At 45.7% G+C, this 25,579-nt stretch overlaps 1 protein-coding gene across 2 annotated transcripts in view; it reads right to left on the bottom strand.

Moving 5' to 3' along the window:
- The window catches only part of POLD3 (DNA polymerase delta 3, accessory subunit), a 49,060-nt gene that overhangs the window by 15,608 nt on the left and 7,873 nt on the right, over window positions 1-25,579 (bottom strand). For both annotated transcript variants that reach the window (XM_077451223.1, XM_077451224.1), the window contains exons 2-8: window positions 23,559-23,614; window positions 20,905-21,007; window positions 8,887-8,926; window positions 8,657-8,789; window positions 7,902-8,148; window positions 6,710-6,782; window positions 1,027-1,156 (exon numbers count right to left, since the gene is read on the bottom strand). In XM_077451223.1, coding sequence (XP_077307349.1) covers window positions 1,027-1,156; window positions 6,710-6,782; window positions 7,902-8,148; window positions 8,657-8,789; window positions 8,887-8,926; window positions 20,905-21,007; window positions 23,559-23,614 — 782 coding nt within the window. The remainder of the gene's footprint in view (window positions 1-1,026; window positions 1,157-6,709; window positions 6,783-7,901; window positions 8,149-8,656; window positions 8,790-8,886; window positions 8,927-20,904; window positions 21,008-23,558; window positions 23,615-25,579) is intronic.

Raw genomic sequence — 25,579 nt, 5'->3', positions numbered from 1 at the left:
AGAAAAATATAAAATACAGTCACAACAAAACATCTTGCAGAAATGACATCAGGTTAACAATTGTTAACCTAATGTAATTTCTACAACAATTCTGCAAGATGTTTTGTTGTGACTGTATTTTATATTTCTTCTAATAAATGTATTTTTTGAATATAATTCTATTCGTCTCCCATCACTGGGTACCGAGAGAGTACTCCCATCACCACAGGCGTTACCAGGCATTATTGTTTGGAGTAGTTCTAGTTAACCCGTCCTCTCTCTTTCTATCCCCCTCTAGTGAAATCCGCAGACCTCCGATCCCCCCCCCCTCTAGTGAAATCCGCAGACCTCCGATCCCCCCCCCTCTAGTGAAATCCGCAGACCTCCGATCCCCTCCCTCTAGTGAAATCCGCAGACCTCCGATCCCCCCCTCTAGTGAAATCCGCAGCGCTCCGATCCCCCCCTCTAGTGAAATCCGCAGCGCTCCGATCCCCCCCTCTAGTGAAATCCGCAGCGCTCCGATCCCCCCCTCTAGTGAAATCCGCAGACCTCCGATCCCCTCCCTCTAGTGAAATCCGCAGACCTCCAATCCCCTCCCTCTAGTGAAATCCGCAGACCTCCGATCCCCTTTAGTGAAATCCGCAGACCTCCGATCCCCCTCTCTAGTGAAATCTGCAGACCTCCGATCCCCCCCTCTAGTGAAATCCGCAGACCTCCGATCCCCCCCCTCTAGTGAAATCCGCAGCGCTCCGATCCCCCTCTAGTGAAATCTGCAGACCTCCGATCCCCTCCCTCTAGGGAAATCCGCAGACCTCAGATCCCCTCCCTCTAGGGAAATCTGCAGACCTCCGATCCCCCTCTAGTGAAATCCGCAGCGCTCCGATCCCCCTCTAGTGAAATCCGCAGCGCTCCGATCCCCCCCTCTAGTGAAATCCGCAGAGCACCCGTGTATTGAGCTGACAACATAGCACTACCAATAAGCTGCAATGTTACATTAATGCCCTTGGAATTAGATATGCTTCAAAAACACTTTAGGATTACAGTTACCCCTTTCCTTTTTCTGGCGCCTTTGTCTCTTTAGCTTCTTTTGGTTCTGGAGGCGGCACATGAATTGGCTGAGCTGCTGGTTTCTCTTCTTTTACCGGCTCGATGGCTGGAGTGCTGGCTTTGGGTTTATCTAAGTATGAGCGTTACATAAAAGGTGAGTCCCAGAAGGACAGTCATAGAACAGACCACATAACATTATTATAAGGCAGAGCTCCCCTTATATGTAAGCACCACATTGTAGATCAGGACACAAGGAGTGGGGACTTAATGCAGCAGTTGAGTTATTAACCACTTCAGCTCCAGGATGATTTACCCCCTTACTGACCAGGCCATTTTTTGCGATATAGCACTGTGTTACTTTAACTGACAATTGCATGGGAGGAAGAAAGGAGAAGAAACAAGAAAGAAAGAAGGAAGAAAAAGGATCTTTTTCCAAATTCCTTTATTTAAAGGAGGATGGAAACTTACATGATCCATCCATCTCTCTCTCTCTCTCTCTCATATATATATATATATATATATATATATATATATATAATATATTAAGTCATTTTATTTCCTTTGTCTCAGACCTTCCTTATAATTCTGAGAAAAAGAGAAAAATCAAATTTCTTAATCAATTTAGGATTTAGGCTAATATTTATTCTGCTACAAATTTTTGGTTAAAAAAATAAAAATCCCACTAAGCGTATATTGATTGGTTTGTGCAAAAAGCTATCATGTCTACAAACTACGGAATATTTTTATTTACTAGTAATGGCGGCGATTAGCGATTTTTAGCGTGACTGCAGCATTGCGGTAAACAAATATTGAACACTTGACACTTTTTTGAGAACCAGTGACCCCAATACAGTGATTAGTGCTAAAAATATGCAGCGTCACTGTACTAGTGATTGTCAGGGAAGGGGTTAACACCAGGGGTGATCAAAGGGTTAAATGCATCCCTAGTGGATGCTTTCTAAATGTGTTGGGTGATGGACTCTGCTTAGCAGAAACACAAGATCTCGATTGTTCATCCCTGACAGGACGGTGATCTGCCTTATTTATGTCGGCAGATCACCATTTTGTCTCTCTGGGGAGCGATCGCATGCACCGGACCTGCCGACTGGCTCCCCCTCTGGCCAATCAGCGCATGCCCCTGAAAATGATGTAAAAGGTAAGGGTAATAGAGTGGACCTGCAGCAGTATATGTACTGCGGCCGGTTGGCAAGTGGTTACGCAAATTAGGGGACTTCCTGTCTCAGTGATCACACATGAAGTGGGGGGGGGGGGGGGGATGGGGGCGGGCGGCTAACCCATATAGCTTTACCACAAAAAAAATAAATAAAAAATATTGCAGTAAAATCACTGATATATTATAGACAGGAAGCACGGCTTGTTTAACTGCTTCCTGCCTGTAGGCCATATATACATGGCCTAGGGTTAAAGTGGTTATACCAGGAACATGGCTGTAGGTACAGTAGTGTTTCGTCAGATTAGGCGACCCATCAGATTTTGAAACGGAAGTGACCTTCCGTCGCGGCCATCTTGTTACACCCCACATTCCTCCACAGTAAGGAGACAGTGAGAAGGTGGCAAGCGGACATCTTGTTACACCCACTTGAGTCTGGCATTTCACATTTTAAGCACTAAACTGAGCTTATATAGCGTCATTCAGCGTTTTTAAATCCGTCGAACTGTTTTGAAGTCGAACTGTAAAATCCGCAGTGTTCTGTCAGATCAGCAGGCTTGCTGCTGCTTTTACAATAAAACATCAAAAGTCAGATGGATTTAAAAACATTGAATGTCGCTATATAAGCTCTGTTTAATGCTTAACCACTTCCGGACCGCCGCACGCCGATATATACGCTCTAACTTTGAAGAGGAATATAATTGTTATAGCAGTGGCTAGCTGCCATAACCCCGGTATCCTTTTCTTCAGTGGGCGGTCCGGTTTCTGATAATAGTGGTCTCTGCGGCAGATTCGCTGCAAGATCACCTTTAAAATCGGCAGCAGGAGAGGCCCTCCGCCACTTACCAGAGCCGTCAGTAGTGATCGGATCCTTCTCCTTCCTGGTTATGGAGACGAGTGAGGGAAAGATATGCCCCCCCCCCAACCGTCTCCATACCATTGCAGGTAAGGGCCATTTTTTTTATTTTATTTTTCCAAATGACAATTTTTTTTTTCCTTACTGCATTTTAGTGTAAATATGAGATGTGAGGTCTTTTTGACCCCCCAGATCTCATTTTTAAGAGGTCCTGTCATGCTTTTTTTCTATTACAAGGGATGTCTACATTCCTTGCAATAGGAATTGAAGTGAAACATTTTTTATTTTTTTAAAGAACAGTGTAAAAATAAAAAAGGTAAAAGAATAAAATAAAATCGTAAAAAAAAAAAAAAAAAAAACACGCCCCGTCCCCGTCGAGCTCGCGCGTAGAAGCAATGCATATCCGAGTAGTGCCCGCATACGAAAACTGTGTTCAATCCCCACATGTGAGGCGTCGCCACCATCGGTAGAGTGAGAGCAATAATTCTAGCCCTAGACCTCCTCTGTAACTCAAAACATGCATGCTGTAAAAAATTTTAAACGTTGCCTATGGAGATTTTTAAGGGTAAAAAAAGTTTGTCGCTATATCACGAGTGGGCACAATTTTGAAGCGTGACATGTTGGGTATCAATTTACTCGGCATAACATTATCTTTCACAAGATAAAAAAAATAAAAAATTGGGCTAACGTTACCGTTGTCTTTTTTAAAAAAATAAATAAAAAGAGTGCACTTGTAAGACGACGGCGCAAATACAGCGTGACAAAGTATTGCAAGGACAGCCATTTTATTATCCAGGGTGTTAGGGGTTCTAAGTAATTTTCTAGCAAAAAAAAAAAAAAAATGTTTTTTAACTTAAATCTCAGAAAGAAGCTCGGTCCTTAAGTAATTAAAATAAGCGTGAAATGCCAGACTCCGATAGGTGTAACAAGATGTTCGCGTGCCACTTTCTCAGTGTATTCTTACGGTGGACGAGTGTGAGGTGTAGCAAGATGGCAGCGACCCAACGTTACTTCCATTACTAATTCTGACAGGTCGCCAAACCTGACGACACACCGGCAACTCTTTCTAGTAAAAGTTATCGGAGTGGCTAATCAGCTGCTGGTTCACTTTTACAGGTGGCAGAAGGGTGCCTCCCTCTACAGGGCTTTCCCGTCCTATCAGGGAGCCCGCTAACGATGCGATAGGCAGCATAGACTGCTGTAGACAGAGCGAAAAGAACCAACGTTGTACCTTTCACTCTGTAATGTCAGAAGGTGCTTCACCTTAAAGTGTTTTTTGAACATCATATCATACTTACCTCCACTGTGCAGCTTTGTTTTTTTCTAGCGCCTCCTCCCTGCATCAGATAACCCTGTAGGACAGGGATATGCAATTAGCGGACCTCCAGCTATTGCAAAACGACTAAAGTCCCACCATCCCTCTGCCTCTGGGTGTCATGCTTGTGGCCGTCAGAGTCTTGCTATGCCTCATGGGACTTGTAGTTCTGCATCAGCTGGAGGTCCGCTAATTGCAGATCCCCGCTCTAGGAGAAGCGCTCTCCCGGGGGATTACCTTGCGGGCGCGCTCCCGAATCCAGCATTCGGCGCCAATGTATGACTCCACCCCACCTCCTGGCACCCGCGTAATTGGATTTGATTGACAGCAGAGGGAGCCAATGGCTGCGCTATCAATCAATTCAATCAAGAGCCGTGAACCCCCGGGCAAAGAGACAGCGCGTCCCTGCCTGGTCAATTTTCAGGGTTCAGGTAAGTGAAAAGTGGGGGCCGGTGACTGGCAGGTGTTTTTTCACCTTAACGCATAGGATGGGGCTGAGTCCTGCTGTCTGTGTCAATGGAAAGCGGCTCTCCGTGGGGGCATTTGAAGAGGAGGAGCCAGGAGCGCACTGGGGGACCCCAGAAGGGGAGGATCAGGGCCACTCTGCAAAAACTCTTGCACAGAGGAGGCAAGTATAACATGTTTGCTATTAAAAAAACAAAACAAAAAAAAAATATATAAATAAAACAAATCTTTACAATCATTTTAACCCTCATCACCACTAGTAGTATATATGAAAAAATAAATAATTCCAATATATATCCCATAGTTTGCAGATGCCATAACTTTCACGCAAACAAATCAATATACACTTATTGGGACCAACAGAATACATGTTGACATAAATTTATGAATAAATGTGATTTTTTTTTTCTTTGGACAGGTTTTATAGTAGAAAGTAAAAAATATAGTTTTATTTTTCCTACATTTTCAGTCTTTATTGGTAAAAAATGAAGACACCAGTCGTGATCAACTACCACCACCAAAAGAAAGCTCTATTTTTTTTTTCATACAAAAAGATACTAAAATTGAATTTGGGTCATTGTATGACCGCGTAATCACCACTTAAAGTAGAGCAGTGCTCAATAGCAAAAAATGACCGTGAATGGGGTAAAATCTTCCAGAGCTCAAACGGTTAAAGTGGTTGTGATATCACCGCGATTTACACAGCCTATGAAGAGCAGAGCTGTAGGAGTGGCCCAGCAGGCTCCACCCACTACAAGCTGCTTGCACACAACTACAGGAGGGGGTGGAGACAAGACCAGTCACCCTGCACAAGGAAAGAGCAGCAGCGACCAGTCTATTACAGGAAGCTCCTACACAGAGAGAAGGCTAGGAATACATATGAGGAATGGATTTAGACAATATTTACCTACAGGAATTATTTTCTCACAGAATAGGTGTAGGTACCCTCCCTTCACCCCAGAGTTGGGCTTTAACTAATTCAAAACCTACCGCCGTAGTTGTACTGCGGCAGGTTGGCTCCGCCACACGAAGCGCCGTCATTATATGTCAAGCGCATACACAGCGAGCCTGGCGGACTCTATGTCCACCGGTCACCCGCAATCGCTCCAGAGATAGGTCGAACGGGGGATCCGTCGGTGTAAACAAACAGATCCCTGTTCTGTCAGGGGAATAGAGTGAGATCTACTGTTCCTGGTTATTAAGAACAGCAATCTCTCTCCTCCTCCAGTCAGCCCAGCCCCCAGTTAGAAACACCCCTCTGGGAACACTTAACCCCTTGATCGCCCCTTAGTGTTAACCCCTTCCCTGCCAATGTCATTTATACAGTAATCAGTGGCTATTTTTTAGCTCTGACCAAGAATTTTTTTTTATAATATAATATATATTATATATATATATATATATATATATATATATATATATATATATATATATATATATATATATATATATATATATATATACACACACATACACACACATAAAGAAAATGTGTTTATGTGTTTTGTTTCTTTTTGGATATTACAGCAAAAAAAATTAAAATATAACTATATTGGGGAAGGACAGTTTTGTTTGGATACAACGTTAAAGCAACGCAGTACCGTATGGCAAAAAAAATGGTCTGGTCATTAAGGGGGCAATCCTTCCGGTCCTTAAGTGGTTAAACACTAATGAGGGTATAGGAGACTCTATGGCAGCTACCATTTGGGGGTGGTAGGAGATATTCTGGGGTGTTCATTTGCATGCACAAGCACCCCTTGACAGTACAAACATTCAGTGCCGGTGCTGTGCACCACCACATATCTGCTGAAACAAATATCCCCCCGATTACTTATCCTGAAGTTCAGCTTCAAAAACTCAATAAGGGACGACTTACTTAGTGATGCTTTGCCAAAGAAGTTGTCCATAGCTCTGGACTTGGTGGAGGATTTGCTGCTCGTTTCCGGAGCCTGGAGAAAAAGGAAGGATATAAAGGTTACACCTAAAGACAAGCTATAGGGCAACTGTAAAAGTCATCTAAAGCCAAAAACAAAACACATAATACATTTCCTTACTAGTCCTCAGATGTGTAGACTGCATTCGTTTTCTTTTTTCAGGTGGCTTGTTTTGCTATATTTTCTCTGGTGATCCTACCAGCAAAAACTTCTTATCCTAGGGTGACAACACTCACTGCAATTTATCTATGAAGGATCAGCGTTGTCACCCTAGAACAGGAAGTGTTAGGACGCAGAACTCCCATTCGAGATGCCATTCATTTGAATGACACCTCAAATCGCGACTGTCGCGCGATAGACCGTGCGGCAATCCGCATTGTGGGAAGCATGTCACCCAATAAAAAGTTCAGGAGCTTCTTGTGGACGACATGCTGAGCGCATTGCAGCGAAGCAGACCTGCACCACAATTTGAGGGGTCATTCAAATGAATTGCATCCCAAATGCGAGTTCTGCAATTTGTCATTCACACACAGATTTGCGCCTCAAAACACTGTAGTGTGAATGCAGCCCAATAGGCCGGTACTCTTTATGCAGAGATCTGGGGGTCTATAAGATTCCAAATCTCTCCTTTGCATTTAAAAACAACCAAATTTGGCAGTTTTGAATGCCATAATTTTTTTTGTTTGAAGCCTTTAAATCTTCAGTAAATCGGAAGCGTCAAGACGTCGCTTCTGGATTACTAGAACGGAGACCCAAACAAAGACGATTCTGGCTTTGTTCGGGACTTCAGCCAGGCGGCGGATGTGCCGGCTGGTCGCTCGGGTCTTCCAGTGGGATGGGTGAACCGCGGAAGGGGGATGTCCCCTCCTGCTGCTTGTGATAACAACTGATCAGCTTTTAGTCGCATTGGTTATCATAAGAAAGCCAAAAGTTGGCAAAAAAAAAGAAAAAGGGTACCAGGGTGATCATGCCCTGTAGGCATCACCCGAGTACAACACCTCCAAGCTAAGGCCACATAAAAAAAAATAAAAAAAGAAAAAAGAAAAAAAGAAAAAAACAAACCAAATCTGCAGTAACCATAATACATTTCACAGTGTATTGGCAATTGAATGCTTTTCACACAGCGGGACTTACTGCTGCTTCCTTGGGCTCTGTCTTTGCCTCTTTTGAAGATTCCTGGGGTTTGGCTGTAGAGCGTGCAAACATTCCCATAATGCCCTTGGGTTGCGGAGCGGCCACTTTAGCAACAGGGGGTGAAGCGTGTCCATTGATCCTGGGAGCGCTGGTTACTTCTTGCGTTGTCTGCCCATTTACATTCCGAAGCTGCGCCATCACCTCAGCAGAACGCGGGACGGCGTCCGGACACTGGATAGCGCTGAACCTGGGACAAGGTAATAAAATGGTCAGGATCTGACAGGTAGCACAAGTCTCCCTGTTCACACAGGCATACACACGTGCCAAGGGCCATCTTTACCCTCACGGGATGCACAGCTGTTCCAGGTCTGAGTGCGGGCAGTCCCATTTATTGCCATTTAGGATGTTTTGCAGCTGTATAGATGTCAAATTGGGAGCAGCAGCTGCGTCTGTGCAACTGCAGCTCCCAATCTGACATCTATACAGGTGCAAAACAGACTCCACACTCACGCTGTCTACATTTAGAGACTTGTACCCACATGGATGTCAAATTGGGAGTAGCAGCTGTGTCTGTGCCACCGCTGCATCTCACCCTGCTTGCGTTTGGGACTTGTACCCACATGGATGTCAATACACAGAACACATGTGCATCCTTTGAGGGCAAACATATCCCTTTGCATATGTATATTCTTTAGTACACCCATGTGAATGAGGCCCAAACCAAAAGTAGACCCTGTGAGGTGCTCATCACATACTTGTTACAGTTCTGGAGATTATTCTTCACAATATCATAGTCTGTATTGAAGAGCGGAGCGCTGTCCTTTAGTGTGGCTTTCTGCACGCTATACACATGGATGTTAGCCACCAACGCCAGCTTAGATTTGGTTGCTACAAAATAAAAAATAATGAATAAAAATGGCGCAAGAAGAAAAAAAATGTGCCTTAAAAATAATAAAAAAAGTCTTATAAAAATAACTGCATGTACCTTCAAGCTTTTCCTCCTTCACTACTGCCACCTTGTGGTACTGAAAGGACAAGAGAACAGTGAAACTGAGTGCAAACTTACAATGACTTAAAGTACATTTACTAAACATCTGAGATTTGTTGTTTACAAGTTAAAAACTGTAATAAATATATATTTAAATCCCCCAAACATTATATACATACATGTATTATTTTTTTCTAGCACCCTACAGAATAAAATTGCGGTTGTTGCAATACTTTGTGTCACACCGTATTTGCGCCGCGGTCTTACAAACACACTTTTTTAAATTAAAAAATAAGACAACACTTTTTCCAGTGCCACCATCCTTGGAGAAAATTAGCTAGATGCGTTTAAATGCATTTATATGTAGTAGAAATGCAGAATCTGGCACATCTCTGCTCGATTTGTTATGTTGCTAAACGCAGCGCTACATGACAGCCCCCAATGTAATACAGGGCACTTTTACCCCCTTCCTGCCCAGTCCAATTTTCAGTGCTGTCACATTTTAAAATGACGATTGCATGGTCAAGAAGACTGAAAATTTTGGAAAAGGTTATAAAATTTTGCAAATGTCATCTTTCTTCAGGAATGTAAGGCCCCTTTCACACGCGAGGATAGAATTCAGCTTTTAGCTGCGGATAGATTAAGGTATTATCTACCGCAGCTAAACTCACACAATGCTTTCCTATGGCCCCATTCACACACACTGCATTTAGCAATGGTTTCCTTACATGGGGTTTTGTGCGGTTGGAAAAAAATTTAATTTGACTGCGTCCAGGACCGATTTATTGCAGCCATCGGCACATAACCGCAGGTAAATCGCAGTGTACTATTTCTCCTGCAGACAGCAGCAGAAACAAAGGAAAGAAAAACCACAGGAAGCACATCAAAAATGGTAAGAATGTTCCAATGCAGCTAAACACGCAGCCGCATGTAAAACGCAGCTAATCGCAATCTACAACTGCAACTGATCGTTGTGCCTGGAGTCTCGGAATTTCAAAATAACAAAACATGCTTTTAAAACAGCGGCAGAACAGCCACCCGTGTGAAAGAGGCCTGAGCCAAAATGTATTCTGCTACTTTTCTTTGGTGAAAATAATCCAAATCAGTGTATATTTAGTCTGTAGGAAAGTTATACAAACTATTGGATATATATATATGGAAATTGATCAATCCTGATGTACTGACGGCCCAAAAATGCCAGGACAGTAGAAATAACCCCCCTCTTTGTAGACAGTCCTAGGTACTTAGTAAGAGGCATGGCAAGTTTTTTGAAGTTGTAACATTTTGTCACAATAATATAAATGAAGAAATTAAAGGTTTTTTTTTTCTTCACATTTTTATTTAAAAAAATTCACACATACTATACATCTTAAATGATGATGTTGTACTACACTGCTATAAGCGGCGATCAGGGACACTGACTGGTGGCAGTGTGAGAAAGAAAAAAAAAAAAAAAGAAAAGAAAAAAAGAAAAAAAAATTAAAATGTTTTAAACAATAAGCAATTATAGTGTGCAAAAATAAGAAAAAAAATCCCGTCCTCCTCCCCAGAGTAGTAAAGTGTTACTATGGTAAGTGTGCCAAAAATAAACACAAAGGACGAAAAAAATAAAATAAAATATATTATATAATATATTTTAAAGTGTGTGTGTGTATTACAAATTTTAAAATATACTTTATACACACACATATATATATATTTTTTTAAATTTGTATTATATATAATATATATATATAAATATATATATTGTAGGGGATCTTCCCGGGGTAGGGTGAGTTTGGACACAGTTCACAGCAGACTTGGAATTTATAAAGCAGACCTTGGCGTTTATTCGTGGTACAAACAGTCCAACAAACAAAAATATACGGCAACACCGTGCTTTTTAAGTACAACAGAAATAAATTAAAAAAAACAACCTAGCCCGGCTGGGCGCTTACTAACAGGTTCTTCTCACCTATCTGACACTTATAAACACAGCGTCTTTCGCCTGGATATCGCAGGGTGAGTTTTAGCTCCAGCAATGGCTGCGCTCGCAGCTTCCCCCAACACAGACTGTTCATTCCCAGGCTGAGAGCAATCACCTGCAGGCCCCGCAGAGCCTTTACCTTCCCAGGCTAATTAGGATCAAAGCTCACCTGATCCAAAACCCAGAACTGGACCGGGGGGTGTGGAATGACAGGTCCCTCTACCAAACCTACCTGCCATTCCATATAAACCCAGGCCCGGCAAGATTAAATAACAACTCAGCAGCATATTGCTGCTGAGAAACTGATCCATCCTGGACTTACCATCTCACACTGTGTAGCAACCTAGGTGAGATGTACACCCCCTCAACCACTTCTCCAGTGACATGTCTACAATATATATATGTATATTTATTTATATATATTTTATAAATTTTAAAATATATTATATAATATATTTTTTTTTTTTTGTCCTGTGTGTTTATTTTTGGCACACTTACCATAGTAACACTTTACTACTCTGGGGAGGAGAACAGGATTTCTTTTTTTTATTATTTATTTTTTTTTTTATTATTATTTTTGCACACTATAATTTCTTATAACAGTGCATATCACGGTTATAAACAACCATTTTTACTGAAGGAAAGCGATTAATTCAGTGTTTACTATCGAAAATAGCTGTGATTGGCCACAGCTAATCACACAGTACAGACGGGCTGTGATTGGCCCCAGTCTGTGCCATTTGAGCACTGCGACCAATCACAGAGAGCAAACACAATAAATGGCATGAATGGCAGCCATCCATTGTGCACAATTGTCATGTGACCTGATATGATTGGTTAGAGTGATCACATAGTGCCAGCAGTGGGCCAGAACACTTATCTGTCAGTCGCTGTGTCCAGAGAACAGTGGGCGACAGATTGTGCCGCAGCGTGGGCCCCATGGGGGCACGACCTGGGGAGGACATCATATGAACCCAGAACTAGAGCAGTCCTACCTGGCCGTCTTTGGACTATAGGCCAGGCGGCACTGGTTAAAGCGGAAGTAAACCCATCCATAAAATGGAACGTGCCGGAAATGTAACACTCCCATTGGTTGTGCTCTCAACCAAACTGTCAAACCATCCAATGGCTGGTGTCATAACTGATCACATGTGCAGCATCAGGGCAGTTGTAGATTAAAACAGAGGCCAAGATGGCGGCTTCCCTGAAAACAATAGTAGGGGGTTACTTTTGCACACTTTAAATATGTTGTCCACACGTGGGCAAAAATAGACCCGGCACACATCTCTACACAGTGTTTTTGTTTTTTACCTCCCATGTTAATGAGGCTTAAATAAGCCAAATATCTTAAAATAAAAAAATGTGCAAAATCTTTATGGTCCGTTTTCTTTAGAAAACAACAATGGCCTGAGTAGAAAAGCCCGTTCTCTGCCAGCATGCTGCAGGGAAGGATACTTTCTGTGTGAAAGCAATAAATCTACACCCTCTACGCAAATCGCAGCTAGAGCACTCCAATCAGCAACAAGCATCAGCTTTGGAGAAAGAATAGATGTCATTTAACTGGGAATATCAGAAATCCACAGAAAGATCACCGCTTCCACACACAGAGGCCCAGCAGTGAGATGGGGACTTCCACACACCCACAACCAAATCGTCATGCTCAGCCATTCACAGGGAGCTTTGTATTCCCTTTATTGTATACAGATACAATACGTGGCTTTGTACACTATTCTCTCTTTCATCCTGTCTGCCTCTCCGTCACTGCCTGACACAGGCAGAAGACATCAAGGTCTGACCCCCCTCAGCCAATCAACAACTTATACCGGGACTGCGATATTGCAGAGGACAATTGGACACTGACACCATCAGTGATCAGTACTAAAAATAGGCACTGTCACTGTACTAATGACACTGGCTGGGAAGGAGTTAAACATCTAGAGAATGCACACCTCCTCCACCCCCCCCCCCCCCCCAGAACTGGGATCTGCCTTGTTTACATATCCACATCCTGTGTGGTTTACACATGATCGGTGGGGTGCTGGAGGACAGCGAGTCCCGGGGACCCACACATCAGCAGCAGAAGCAACGTGCCCCCTGCATGCCGAAGTCTAGAATCAGAGAAGTACAATGTTAATATGGTGACAAATCACCAGTCTTATGAAAAAAAAAATAATAATAAAAAAATACATTCTGCATTATTAACCACATGCTGACCAGTGCTATACGTCGGCACAATGGCACAGCTGGGCAAACGGGTATGTCCCCTTTAAGAGGCAGCATTGTGGGTGCGCGCCGGCCGCGTGCTCTGTGACTGTGGGTCCTGCTGACTCGATTGCTGCAATCGTGTCACAAAGCGGAAGAACGGGGAGATGTCAACAAGGCATTTCCCCCATTCTACCTAGTGACACAGGAGGACAGAGATCACTGCTCTCACATCGGGAGCAGCAATCTCTGTCATGCGAGTAGTAGCCCACCCCCCCCCCAGTTAGGACACACTTATTCATTTATACACGGTAATCAGTGGATTTTTATAGCACTGATCGCTATATAAGCGACAATGGTCCCAAAATATATATATATATATATATATATATATATATATATATATATATATATATATATATATATATATATATATATATATATATATATATATATATATATATATATATATATATATATATATATATATCACCACCATTACTAATAAAAAAAAAATGCTATAAAACCATACCCTATATGCTGCAACTTTTGCGTAAAAAACCAATCAATATACGCTTATTTTGTTTTTTACCAGACATGTAGAAGAATACATATATCTGCCGAAAAAAATTTGCGTTTATATATTTTTGGGGGATATTTATTATAGCAAAAAGTAAAAAAATATTGCTTTTTTTTTTTTTTTCAAAAATTTCACTTTTTTTTTTGTTTGTAGCGCAAAAAATGGAATTACGTACCGGTAATGTCCTTTTCCAGGAGTCTTTCAGGACAGCCACCTTAGAGAGACACTGGCTCCTCCCCTCTGAGGAAACACCGCCTTCATTTTCATAATTTAAGCCTCCTCCTCCCTTCGTTCCTCAGTTCTTCCAGAGTACCTCCAGCCAACTGGGGAGACACAAGAACACGTCAAACAAATAAACTTTTTAAGTCTTACCTGACGGCCTCATGTAATGAGTTCCCGATGATCTGCAACAATTTGGGTGGGAACCGGTGCTGTCCTGAAAGACTCCTGGAAAAGGACATTACCGGTACGTAATTCCATTTTTCCCCAATCGTCTTTCAGGACAGCCACCTTAGAGAGGATAAGCGAGTATATTACCTTAGGGTGGGACTACTGCCTGCAGCACCTTACGACCAAAGGCTTGGTCTTTGGCTGACAGAAGATCCAGTCTATAGTGTCTCACAAACGTAGAAAAACTGGACCACGTTGCAGCTCTACAGATCTGTTCCGGAGATGCACCAGCCCACTCTGCCTGAGAAGTTGCCACTGCCCGGGTTGAGTGTGCTCTAATCCCAGCTGGAGGATCTAATCCCCCTGCCACGTATGCCTGCCCAATGGCTAACCTTAACCATCTAGCTATCGTACGCCTAGAGGCTTTGGAACCCTTCCTGGCCCCTGAAAATAAAACAAAAAGCGAATCAGTCTTTCTGAACTGACTTGTGCAGTCTAAATAATAAAGAACACATCTTCTAACATCCAGCCTGTGAAAAATGTGTTCCTGTTCTCTAACTGGATTTGAACAAAATGTAGGTAGCACAATCTCCTGCATCCTGTGGAAACTAGAGGCTACCTTAGGTAAAAAGGCCGGATCCATCTTCAAAACCAGACGATCCGGAAAAACCTGAAAAAAGGGAGCCCTGACAGAAAGGGCTTCGAGTTCACTTACTCTCCTTGCTGTAGTGATCGCCACCAAAAACACCGTTTTGAGAGTGATCAGCTTTAACGAGCAAGATTCTAATGGCTCAAAAGGTTCCCCTGTGAGAACCTGTAAAACTAAAGAAAGATCCCAGACTGGGAAGTGGGAGCTTGCAACTGGCCTCTTCCTACCTAGGGCCCTGAAAAACCTTACGACCCAAGGATCTGACGCTAGATGTTTCTCCAAAAACACGCTCAAAGCGGAAACCTGACCCTTTAGTGTTCCAAACGCTAACCCCTTATCCGCCCCTGCCTGTAGGAACTCTAGAACGGCTACAGGGCTGTGCACGTTGAAGGAACCCTCTGAACACCAGCTGATAAAGGTATGGAGGCGGTTTAAGTAAATGGACTGGGTTTCCTTTTTCCTACAGTTTAGAAGAGTGGCTACCAACCGGTCTGAGAAGCCCTTGGCTTTCAGTAATTCTTCCTCAGAAGCCACGCTGCCAGGTTCCATCGTCCTACCTGAGGACATAACACCGGACCCTGAGACAGGAGATCCTCCTGCAATGGGAGAATCCAGGGGGGTTCTACAGACAGGCCCTTCAGGATCGAGAACCACGGCCTCCTGGGCCAGTGAGGTGCAATTAGAATGAGGGTAGTGTTCTCCACTTGAAACTTCCTTAATACTGCCGGAATGAGCACGGGAGGGGGGGAAGGCATAGCACTTGGAGAAACCCCAACTCTGTGCTAGTGCGTCCACCGCCAATGCCCCGTCCCCCCTGTTTATGGAGAAGAAAGTGGCTACTTTCGCGTTTTCTCTTGCGGCAAAGAGATCTATTGAGGGAATCCCCCATCTCTGGGTGATCATTTCGAATATTTCCTGTTTGAGAACCCAATTGCCTTCTCTCAGAGTTCTCCTGCTGAGAAAATCTGCCACCTGATTTTGTTCTCCCTTCAAGTGGATTGCTGAAAGGGACAGGATATTTGCTTCGGCCCATCTGAGGATGGCTTCCGCTAGGGCCCATAAGGATTTGCTCCTGGTGCCCCCCTGTCTGTTGATGTAAGCTACCACCGAGGAATTGTCCGACCTTACCCTTACGTGATTCCCCCGGAGCTCTTTCTGAAAGGTCCTGAGAGCTAGATCTACTGCCCTCAGCTCCCTCCAATTCGAGGATCTCCTCGAGTCCCTCTTTTCCCAAATACCCTGTATTAACCGGGAATCTAGGTGTGCTCCCCAACCTGAGCTGCTTGCATCGGTCGTGACCACCCTGGAGGTTGGCATGTCCCACTCTAGACCTTGGGACAAATTTGCTCCCTTCCTCCACCACCAGAGGGACCTCTTTACCTGATCTGGAATCGAAACCAGAGAATCCAAAGATCCCTGGCTGTGATCCCAAATTTTCAGAACAAACAACTGTAGAGGGCGGTAATGTAACCCCGCCCACTGAACCGCTGGAAGAGCGGATGTCAGCAACCCTAGTGCCGACATGATCTTCCTTACGGAGATCTGGTGGTTGCCCTGAAGGAACAACAGAGCCTTGTCTACCTTTTGAATTTTCTCCAAGGGAAGAAAGACCCTTTGAACTGTTGAGTCCAACACGTACCCCAGGAAGGTGACCCTCTGGGAAGGAATTAAGTTGGATTTCTCCAGGTTCAGGAGCCAACCCAGGCTTACTAACAAGTTTCTTGTAACCTGTAAATCCTGAATTAACTGCGTTGGGGAAGGTGCAAACAGAAGAAGATCGTCGAGATATGCGATCACCGAGATTCCCCTGAGACGCAGAAATGCCAGAACTTCTGCCATCACTTTGGTGAAGATCCGGGGGGAAGAGGATAGCCCGAAAGGAAGTGCTCTGAACTGAAGGTGTAGTACTTCCAACGGAGTTCTCACTGCTAGCCTGAGAAAACGCTGGTGGGACTTTGCGATGGGAATATGCAAGTATGCATCTTTCAGATCTATTGATGCCATAAAACAGTTCGGTGGAAGGAGTGCTTTTACTGAGTAAACCGAATCCATCCGAAACCTTCTGTAGGTAACTGAGACATTCAGAGGCTTCAGGTTCAGGATGAGCCTGAATTTTCCCGAAGGCTTGCGAACCACGAAAACGTGAGAGTAGAAGCCTCTGTTCGTCTCTCCTACTGGAACCCGTACTACCACCTCCTGCAGGGAGGAAAGAAGGGCAGCTGACTTTTCTGCGCATTTTGGCAGCTCGGTGACAAGGAACCTCAGAGGAGGGAGCTCTGAAAACTCCAAATGGTAGCCTTCTCTGACGATCCCCAAGACAAACTGATTGGAGGAAATCATTTCCCACTGTGGGAGGAAGGCCCCCAACCTTCCTCCCACCGTGACCCTGTCACTGAGATTTCTTGGGCTGTTCAGGAGGGCGAAAAATTGCTCCCCCGGGGCCCTTGCTCTTGAGTCCCCAACCTTTCTTCTGCTGAACAGTACGGGAGGCAACAACCCTTTTCTGGGGACGAGTCCTTCTTTTGGCTTGTTCCCCAAATTTCCTTTTAACAGGAAAGGCCTTTCTCTTGTCTGCTGTGCGATCTAGCACCGCTTCAAGACCTGATCCAAACAGTAGATCTCCTGTAAAGGGGATTCCACAAAGTTTAAGTTTGGACGCATTGTCTCCAGGCCAGGTCTTCAGCCATAAGGCTCTCCTGGCAGAGTTGGTCAGAGCCAAGGACCTTGCCGATATTCTCACGGATTCAGCCGAAGCGTCCGCTATGTAGGCTATCCCTTTAAGAAGCATGGGAAAGGAGGAGAGAATAGTCTCCTTTGTTGTCCCTGCTTCAATGTGTGCGCTAATCTGGGTGAGCCAATACTCCATGTTGCGGGCCACCACTGTGGTTGCCATGGCTGGCTTAAGATTTCCCTGTGATGAATCCCAGGCCCTTTTAAGAAGGCAGTCCATCCTTCGATCCATAGGGTTAGTAAGTACCCCCATATCTTCAAAGGATAGATCCGTGTGTCTGGACACCTGGGAAAAAGCAGCGTCTAATCTGGGAGATTTATTCCAGACGAGAGTCTCTTCCTCCGAAAAAGGAAACCTTCGTCTTAATGCCCCGGAAAAGAAAGGTTTCCTTTCGGGATCCCGCCATTCGTTCTTGATGGTATCGATCAAGACGTTATGCACTGGGAACACCCGCTTTTTTTGTTCCCCCATGCCCTTGTACATCTGATCATGGAGTGACAATGTCTTAGTTTCTTCTTGGATGCCTAAAGTGGTATGAATAGCCCCCAAGAGCTCATCCACATCCTCCAGGGAAAGCTTATACCTCGAGACTCTGTTGGATTCCCCATCCAACACCTCGGCGTCAGACTCCCCCTGGGAGTCTGAAACGACACTGTCAATTTCTTCCTCAGCTTCCTCCCTGGGACCCCCTGGATTCTCTCCCCCTGTAGGAGGAACGTCCGCGGGGCTGGATGGTACACTCTGCTGCGCTGGTGTAGGAGTGCTTAAGGGCTGGGGCCACTGGAAACTGGAGAAAAAGTTTTTGAAGGACTGAAAGGTACCAGAGAGTTCCTTCATAGAAGCTACCAGATCTGCACCCTGCTCTGCTGCCTGTTCCCTAAGTAAATCCTCAATACATTGTTTACAAACTGCTTTGGACCAGGAGTCTCCCATAGGAGTTCTACATGAAGGGCACTTCTTCTTAGAACCATGGGGGGACTTGCTCGTGGCTTTCTGAAAGACACAAAACACAGGAATGAGCAGCATAAGCCTAAAATAAAAGAAACACCAGCGCTACATAGAGGACCACCGGGAGTGCCCCACCCTAGGATCAACCATCACCAGGATCCCAGACGCACTACCCTTCCCCCCGACCACCAAGGAGGAACACCAGTGGAGCTACTGGATACAAGTAAGGGAACACCTCCCCAGGGTTCCTCTTACCTTTGAGTGGCTGGTGCTGTTATCTCCGGGAGTTCTTGAAGCCTCTGCTTCGGACATTCTCCCGTTGAGGAAGAGTGGTACGAACGTGCCTCTAACAGCTACCTGTGCAACTGTAGAAAGAGAGGCTGCACCAGCCGAACGCTAGGTTCCCCTTCACGTGCCGCGTCCGGAACCGGAATACGCGGATCGAACGAAGGGGTCCGCCCCCACCGGAACTGACGTCGCCTGCCTACCGGTCCGGCTTCCAGCTCCCAGCCGGCTGCATACACAGGGGAGCCCTGGACGCCTTCGTTCAGCGCCCCACTGGACGAAACGCAGGGATGAACCTCTCCAAAGACTTCCTGCTTTCCCCAAGCGAAGATTGGAGTGCGTGTAAAGGTCAGTCGAGTTTCAGCTTCCCCAGCCGACCGGACTGTTTGTTCCGTTGAAACACCCGCGGGTGAACGAACGGACGACCCCATAAACTTCCTGCTTTCCCCAAGCGGAGTTTAGGGTATATGGACAGTACGAACACTTCAGCTCCCCGCTGATAGGACTGTCCCGGACCGACCGATAAACGGTCGAATAGCCGAACGGGGCCGGGGCTCCGCTCGGATAGCTTCAGTTTCACCAACCGAATTCAGCTTTAAGGTTCCTTGGCCGTGTCTCCCCGCTGGAGGAAACACCATAACTGAGGAACGAAGGGAGGAGGAGGCTTAAATTATGAAAATGAAGGCGGTGTTTCCTCAGAGGGGAGGAGCCGGTGTCTCTCTAAGGTGGCTGTCCTGAAAGACGATTGGGGAAAAATAAAACCGCATTGGTGATCAAATACCACCAAAAGAAAGCTCTATTTGTGGGGAAAAAAAGGGCGTCAATTTTGTTTTGATGCAACATCGCACAATTGTCAGTTAAAGCGACGCAGTGCCGATTCGCAAAAAGTGCTCTAGTCAGGAAGGGGGTAAATCCTTCTGGGGCTGAAGTGGTTAAAAAAAAAAAAAAATTACAACTTGAGGCTGGGTTCACACTGATGCAAATTGGATGTGGTTCCCCCCAATTCGCATTACAGGAGACTGGAGCCGGTTCAGACATCTCCGTGGTGGCTGCGGGGCGAATTGCGGAGTCTTGTGTGATTGGCTCAGTTTCAGGTCTGAATTCAGCCAAAAATTCGGGCCTGAAATGGAGAACGGGGATGCACCGGACCCCTGCTGTGAGCCGCATCTGAATTCAGTGCGATCCCAGGCTAAAAAAAAAAAAAAAAAAAAAAAGTCCATGCCCCTTACTAAATACCTTGGACCGTCTACAAAATGGGTCATTTATACTCATCGGCCATCAGAACATCAACATTGACCAATTTTCTAAATGCATACCAAAGTTTGTAGAGTCTACAACTTGTACACAAACCAATTCATTTACACTTATTGGGATTTTTATGTAGATCAGTGGTCATCAACCCTGTCCTCAGGACCCACTAACAGGCCAGGTTTTCTGTATTACCTTGGGGGAGATGCCGACTAGAATACTGCAATCACTGAACAGCAAATGATATCACATGTGATGCGTTTCAGGTATCTTGCAAACCTGGCCTGTTATTGGGCCCTGAGGACAGGAGCTGATGACCACTGCAGTAGAAAACATTACAGCCTTAATTTATGAAATGTCATCATCTTCAATATTTTTTAGTTTATATGGGGGAAAAAAAAAAAAAAAAAAAAAAACAGAGGTTATCAAATACCACCAAAAGAAAGTTCTATTTGTGGGGGGATAGCTGTGCTGAATAGCAGAAAACGGCCTGGTCATGAAGGGGGTAAAACCTTCCAGTGGTTAAAGTAAGACAGTAAGGCTGGATTCACACACATGCGATGCCAGACATCACATGTGATTTGCACCGCATCCCTGTGCAGATCACACGCAATGTCTGTGCGATGCAAATTCATCCAGTTTGAAGTCGCATCACATTCGCAACCAAATGGTGCTGAACACTTTTTGGTGCGCACTGGAATCGGATTGCATGCGTGTGAACGGATTCCTGTCCGATTTCACAGTTTGCACCGTGTTCTGCGAACTGATCTGGGGGTGTCATTAACTTTACACTGACACCCGCAGCGATTCGCAGATGTCAGTGTGAACTGCCTAAGAGGCAAGTGCGATGTGGGACCCCCACAAAAATCGCTGTGGTTCCCAGAGTTTGAGTTTTTTTTATTTTTTTTTATCCTATTTTTGATCTCGGCCATTTCACGTCACCAGTCAGAAACATAGGAAGCCGATGACTGGAGCCTTCGCCACCAATAACGATCTCTGGGATGAATCCTACTCACCGGAAACCCCTCGGTCACACATTTCCCGGTCACCAGGTAGGTAACGTGTACTTGAGCGCTTTGATTCTCCTTCCTCTTTCGGGTGACATAATCATACAGCATCCTGCAGAGGAGAGAAGAGTCCGTCATCTGTCTACCCAACACCACACGAGTCTCACCCAGGGGCAGACAGACAACTCAAGGGGCACCCGGGTGACAGGAGATCACAGCGCCCGCCTGTGTCCCTGTCTCCACACTCACACAAAGCCCCCACCAACCACCCCCCCAGGGTTGCACTGCGTGGATGCCTTAATTCTGGGTCGAATCTGAGATAAACAGTACACAGGGGGCAGCATGGGCAGAGCATAGGATGTCAAGCAAGCACAGTACACATGGGGGCAGCAGAGCATAGGATGTCAAGCAAGCACAGTACACATGGGGGCAGCAGAGCATAGGATGTCAAGCAAGCACAGTACACATGGGGGCAGCAGAGCATAGGAGGTCAAGCAAGCACAGTACACAGGGGGCAGCAAAGCAGAGCATAGGATGTCAAGCAAGCACAGTACACATGGGGCAGCAGGGCAGAGCATAGGATGTCAAGCAAGCACAGTACACAGGGGGCAGCAGGGCAGAGCATAGGATGTCAAGCAAGCACAGTACACATGGGGGCAGCAGGGCAGAGCATAGGATGTCAAGCAAGCACAGTACACATGGGGGCAGCAGGGCAGAGCATAGGATGTCAAGCAAGCACAGTACACATGGGGGCAGCAGGGCAGAGCATAGGATGTCAAGCAAGCACAGTACACATGGGGGCAGCAGGGCAGAGCATAGGATGTCAAGCAAGCACAGTACACATGGGGGCAGCAGGGCAGAGCATAGGATGTCAAGCAAGCACAGTACACATGGGGGCAGCAGGGCAGAGCATAGGATGTCAAGCAAGCACAGTACACAGGGGGCAGCAGGGCAGAGCATAGGATGTCAAGCAAGCACAGTACACATGGGGGCAGCAGGGCAGAGCAAAAGATGTCAAGCAAGCACAGTACACATGGGGGCAGCAGGGCAGAGCATGGGGGGAACCATGACAAAGTATAGAAGTCAGCAGGTTCTAGCACAGGGAGTCGGGAGGGCAGACTACAACACATTACATGGGAGGGGCAGCAGGGAAAATTATAGGGCACATTACATGGGGCAGGAGGGCATATTATGGGGCACAGCATGGAACATTACATGGGGCAGGAGGGTACATTATGGGGTACAGCAGAGTATATTACAAAGGGGTACGAGGGCACAGCAGAGCACATTAGCAGGGATAAAATCTCATTATGGGGCATAGCGGGGCACATTATGAGGCAATATGCAGGGCATATTACATGGGGCAAGAGGATACATTATGTGGCACAGCAGGGGATATTACATGGGGCAAGAGCACATATGGTCCACACAGTAGAGCACATTACGGGGCACTGAATGATGCATCATGGGGCACACAGCAGGGCACATCATACAGCACACTGCAGGGTACAGGGCACATCATGGGGCATACAGTAGGGCTCAGGACACATTACAAGGCCCACAGGAGGGAACTGGGCACACAGTAGGACACACAGTAGGGCACATCACGGGGAACAGACATCAATGCATTGGGGCACAGAGCAGGATGCTGGGCACATAGAGGGACACAGGATAGCATACAAGCTGCTGCACTTTCCTTCCTAGATGCAGAGTAGCAAAGAAAGTGGCTGTAAACAGACTTCTTGTGATGCGCTCCTCTCCGACGGCCCCTCCTCTCGTCTCATCCATCCGAGGTGATGCCAAATACAAGTACCTGGAATGGACAGGAGGGAAGGAGCACATCACGAGAGGTCTGTTTACACTGCAGTCTCTTAGCAGGGATTCGGGACCCGATCTACCCGTCAGCCAGGGGCGTAACTATAGGGGGTGCAGCAGTTGCGACCGCAACCGGGCCCTGTGATGCAGGGGGCCCATGCAGCCCCCTCTACATATGGCCAGCAGCAGCATAGGCAGCTAGGGGTACCAGTGCACCATGCACACGGGTGGCTGGAAGCGGAGGGTGATTAGCAGAGCTCCATGCTCTACTATCGCACTGGCTTTAGTTGTGCATTCCCCGCATGACCTGTGTCCTCAGAGTACCCCTCTCCTGCTCCATGCATTGCCGCTCAGTCCGATGTCTGTTCTCCCCAACCAGTGGTGGAACTACAGGGCTCACAAAGGTCATACCTGTGACCACGCCCTGGAGTTCCACTGCCGGACTCGGAGGGAAGGGCCCTGGCTGGGGTTCAGGGGGGCCCTTCATGGTTTCTTGCATCAGGGCCCTGAAGGTTCTAGTTACGCCACTGCCGTCAGCTAACTGTGATTGACAGGTAGATCGAAGTGAAAGATGTCATGGGGTCCCCTACTGGCCACGGGCCCTGAGGCAGTCTGCCCCGGTCTCACCCATACGGTAATGCAAATGTACCAACAGATCAACCAACTATAGAGTTAACAAAACTTTGTAATATGAGGACCAACCTAAACAAATCAATTTATAGCCAATCAGGCAGGCCCTCGCATTACATTCTTGATAGATCAAGGAAATCGTACAGATTGTACATTGTATGGGGAGCAGAAAAGGACAGAACAATGGAAACACACAGGACCCGATTTCGGGTACTCACTGTTTAGCTTGATTGACGTGGACCCCCAGCGTGTGGCTCAGCCACTTATAGGTCACCTACAAGTAGACAAAGAGGAACAGAATCACAAATCAAAACCCACCGAGATTCTAAACTGAGAATAGGAGCAAAGCAGCAAGAAACATTGTAATAAGGTCAGCCTGGGCAGAAAAAAAACAAACAAAAAAAAAACAGGCAATTGGGGAGGGGCAAATGGAGTCCACTGTTGTAAGCAGTCACCCATCCAACCTATGTGTGTGATTATATGTCAGTGTTACATTGTATATCTCTGCATGTTGTGGTCGTTCAGGTGCTTATCTAATAATTATTTTTTAAATATCGATGCTCCTCGCTGAGACCACCGTCTGTGGAAGGGAATTCCACATCCTTGCCGCTCTTACAGTAAAGAACCCTCTATGTAGTTTAACCGGTTCCTGACCAGCCCACGCCGATGTACGTCGGCAGAATGGCACGGGCAGGCATATTGGCGTACAGGTACGTCCAATCTTCAATGCCGCCCTGCGAGCGCACCGCCGGCGGCGCGGTCGCGTGCCGGTCGGGACCCCCCCGTGAGTCCGGTCGCGGGTCCCGTGGACTCGATCGCCGCGGGCATACTCGCGATCATCTCACGGGACGGCTGAATGGAGAAATGCCGTTGTAAACAGCATTTCTCCATTCTGCCTAGCAACTAGTGGCGCTGATCTCTGCTGCTCTGATGTGATTGGAGCAGAGATCAGTGTTCACTAAATGAAAGCCCAGCCCCCCACAGTTAGTAACACACCCCTAGGAACACTTAACCCCTACACTGCCATCCACTGGTTAACCCCTTCACTGCCAGTGTCATTTACACAGGAATCACTGCATTTATATAGCAGCGATTGCTGTATAACTGACAATGGTCCAAAAAATGTGTCAAAAATGTCCGATGTGTCCGTCATAATGTCGCAGTCACAATATTAAAAAAATAAAATAATAAAAATAAAAAAATCAATCGCTGATCGCCGCCATTACTAGTAAAAAAATTTTTTTTTAATAAAAATGCCATAAAACTATCCCTATTTTGTAAACGCTATAACTTTTGCGCAAACCAATCAATAATCGCTTATTGCATTTTTTTACCAAAAATATGTAGAAGAATACGTATCGGCCGAAACTGAGGGAAAAAATGTTTTTTTTATATATTTTTGGGGATATTTATTATAACAAAAAGTAAAAAATAATGCTTTTTTTTCCAAAATTGTCGCTCTATTTTTGTTTATAGCGCAAAACATTAAACCTGCAGAGGTGATCAAATACCACCAAAAGAAAGCTCTATTTGTGGGAAAAAAAGGACGTCAATTTTGTTTGGGAGCCACGTCGCACGACCGCGCAATTGTCAGTTAAAGCAACGCAGTGCCGAATCGCAAAGAGTGGTCTGGTCTTTGGCCAGCAAAATGGTCCGGGGCTGAAAGTGGTTAAGGTTAAACCTCTTTTCTTCTAATTTTAGTGGAGTGGCCAAGAGTCTAGTTAAACCCCCTTCTGCGAAAAAGTTTTATCCCTATTGTGGGGTCACCAGTACGGTATTTGTATATTGAAGTCATATCCCTTCTCCAGAGAGAATAAGTTCAGAGCTCACAACCTTTCCTCATAACCAATATCCTCCAGACCCTTTATCAGCTTTGTTGCCCTTCTCTGTACTCACTCCCATGTCCAGCACATCCTTCCTGAGGACTGGTGCCCAGAACTGGACAGTATACTCCAGGTGCGGCTGGACCAGAGTCTTGTAGAGCGGGAGAATTCTCGTTTTGTCTCTGGCTCCACCCCCCTAATCTACATACAGGGCACCAGACGCATGGATTTTAATAGGGGTTTTTAATTTAAAACATTTTTTTAAGCACATAATTCGAGTCTGAGGCTCTAATTAGCCCCGAGTCCACCCACTTGTGTAACAATAGAAAAATTAATATTCACTATTGTCCTCCTGACTTTTCTCCAGGTCCATTAGGAAGCGGGTTCCGAGACCCGATTGGCCAGGGAATCTTAGG

Source organism: Lithobates pipiens, unplaced genomic scaffold (genome assembly GCF_037356315.1).
Source record: "Lithobates pipiens isolate NorthernLeopardFrog02 unplaced genomic scaffold, aLitPip1_a1.2 Scaffold_23, whole genome shotgun sequence".
Taxonomy (NCBI): Eukaryota; Metazoa; Chordata; class Amphibia; order Anura; family Ranidae; genus Lithobates; species Lithobates pipiens.
Note: the sequence above shows the minus strand (reverse complement) of the source record. Positions and strands in the feature narration are given on the sequence as shown.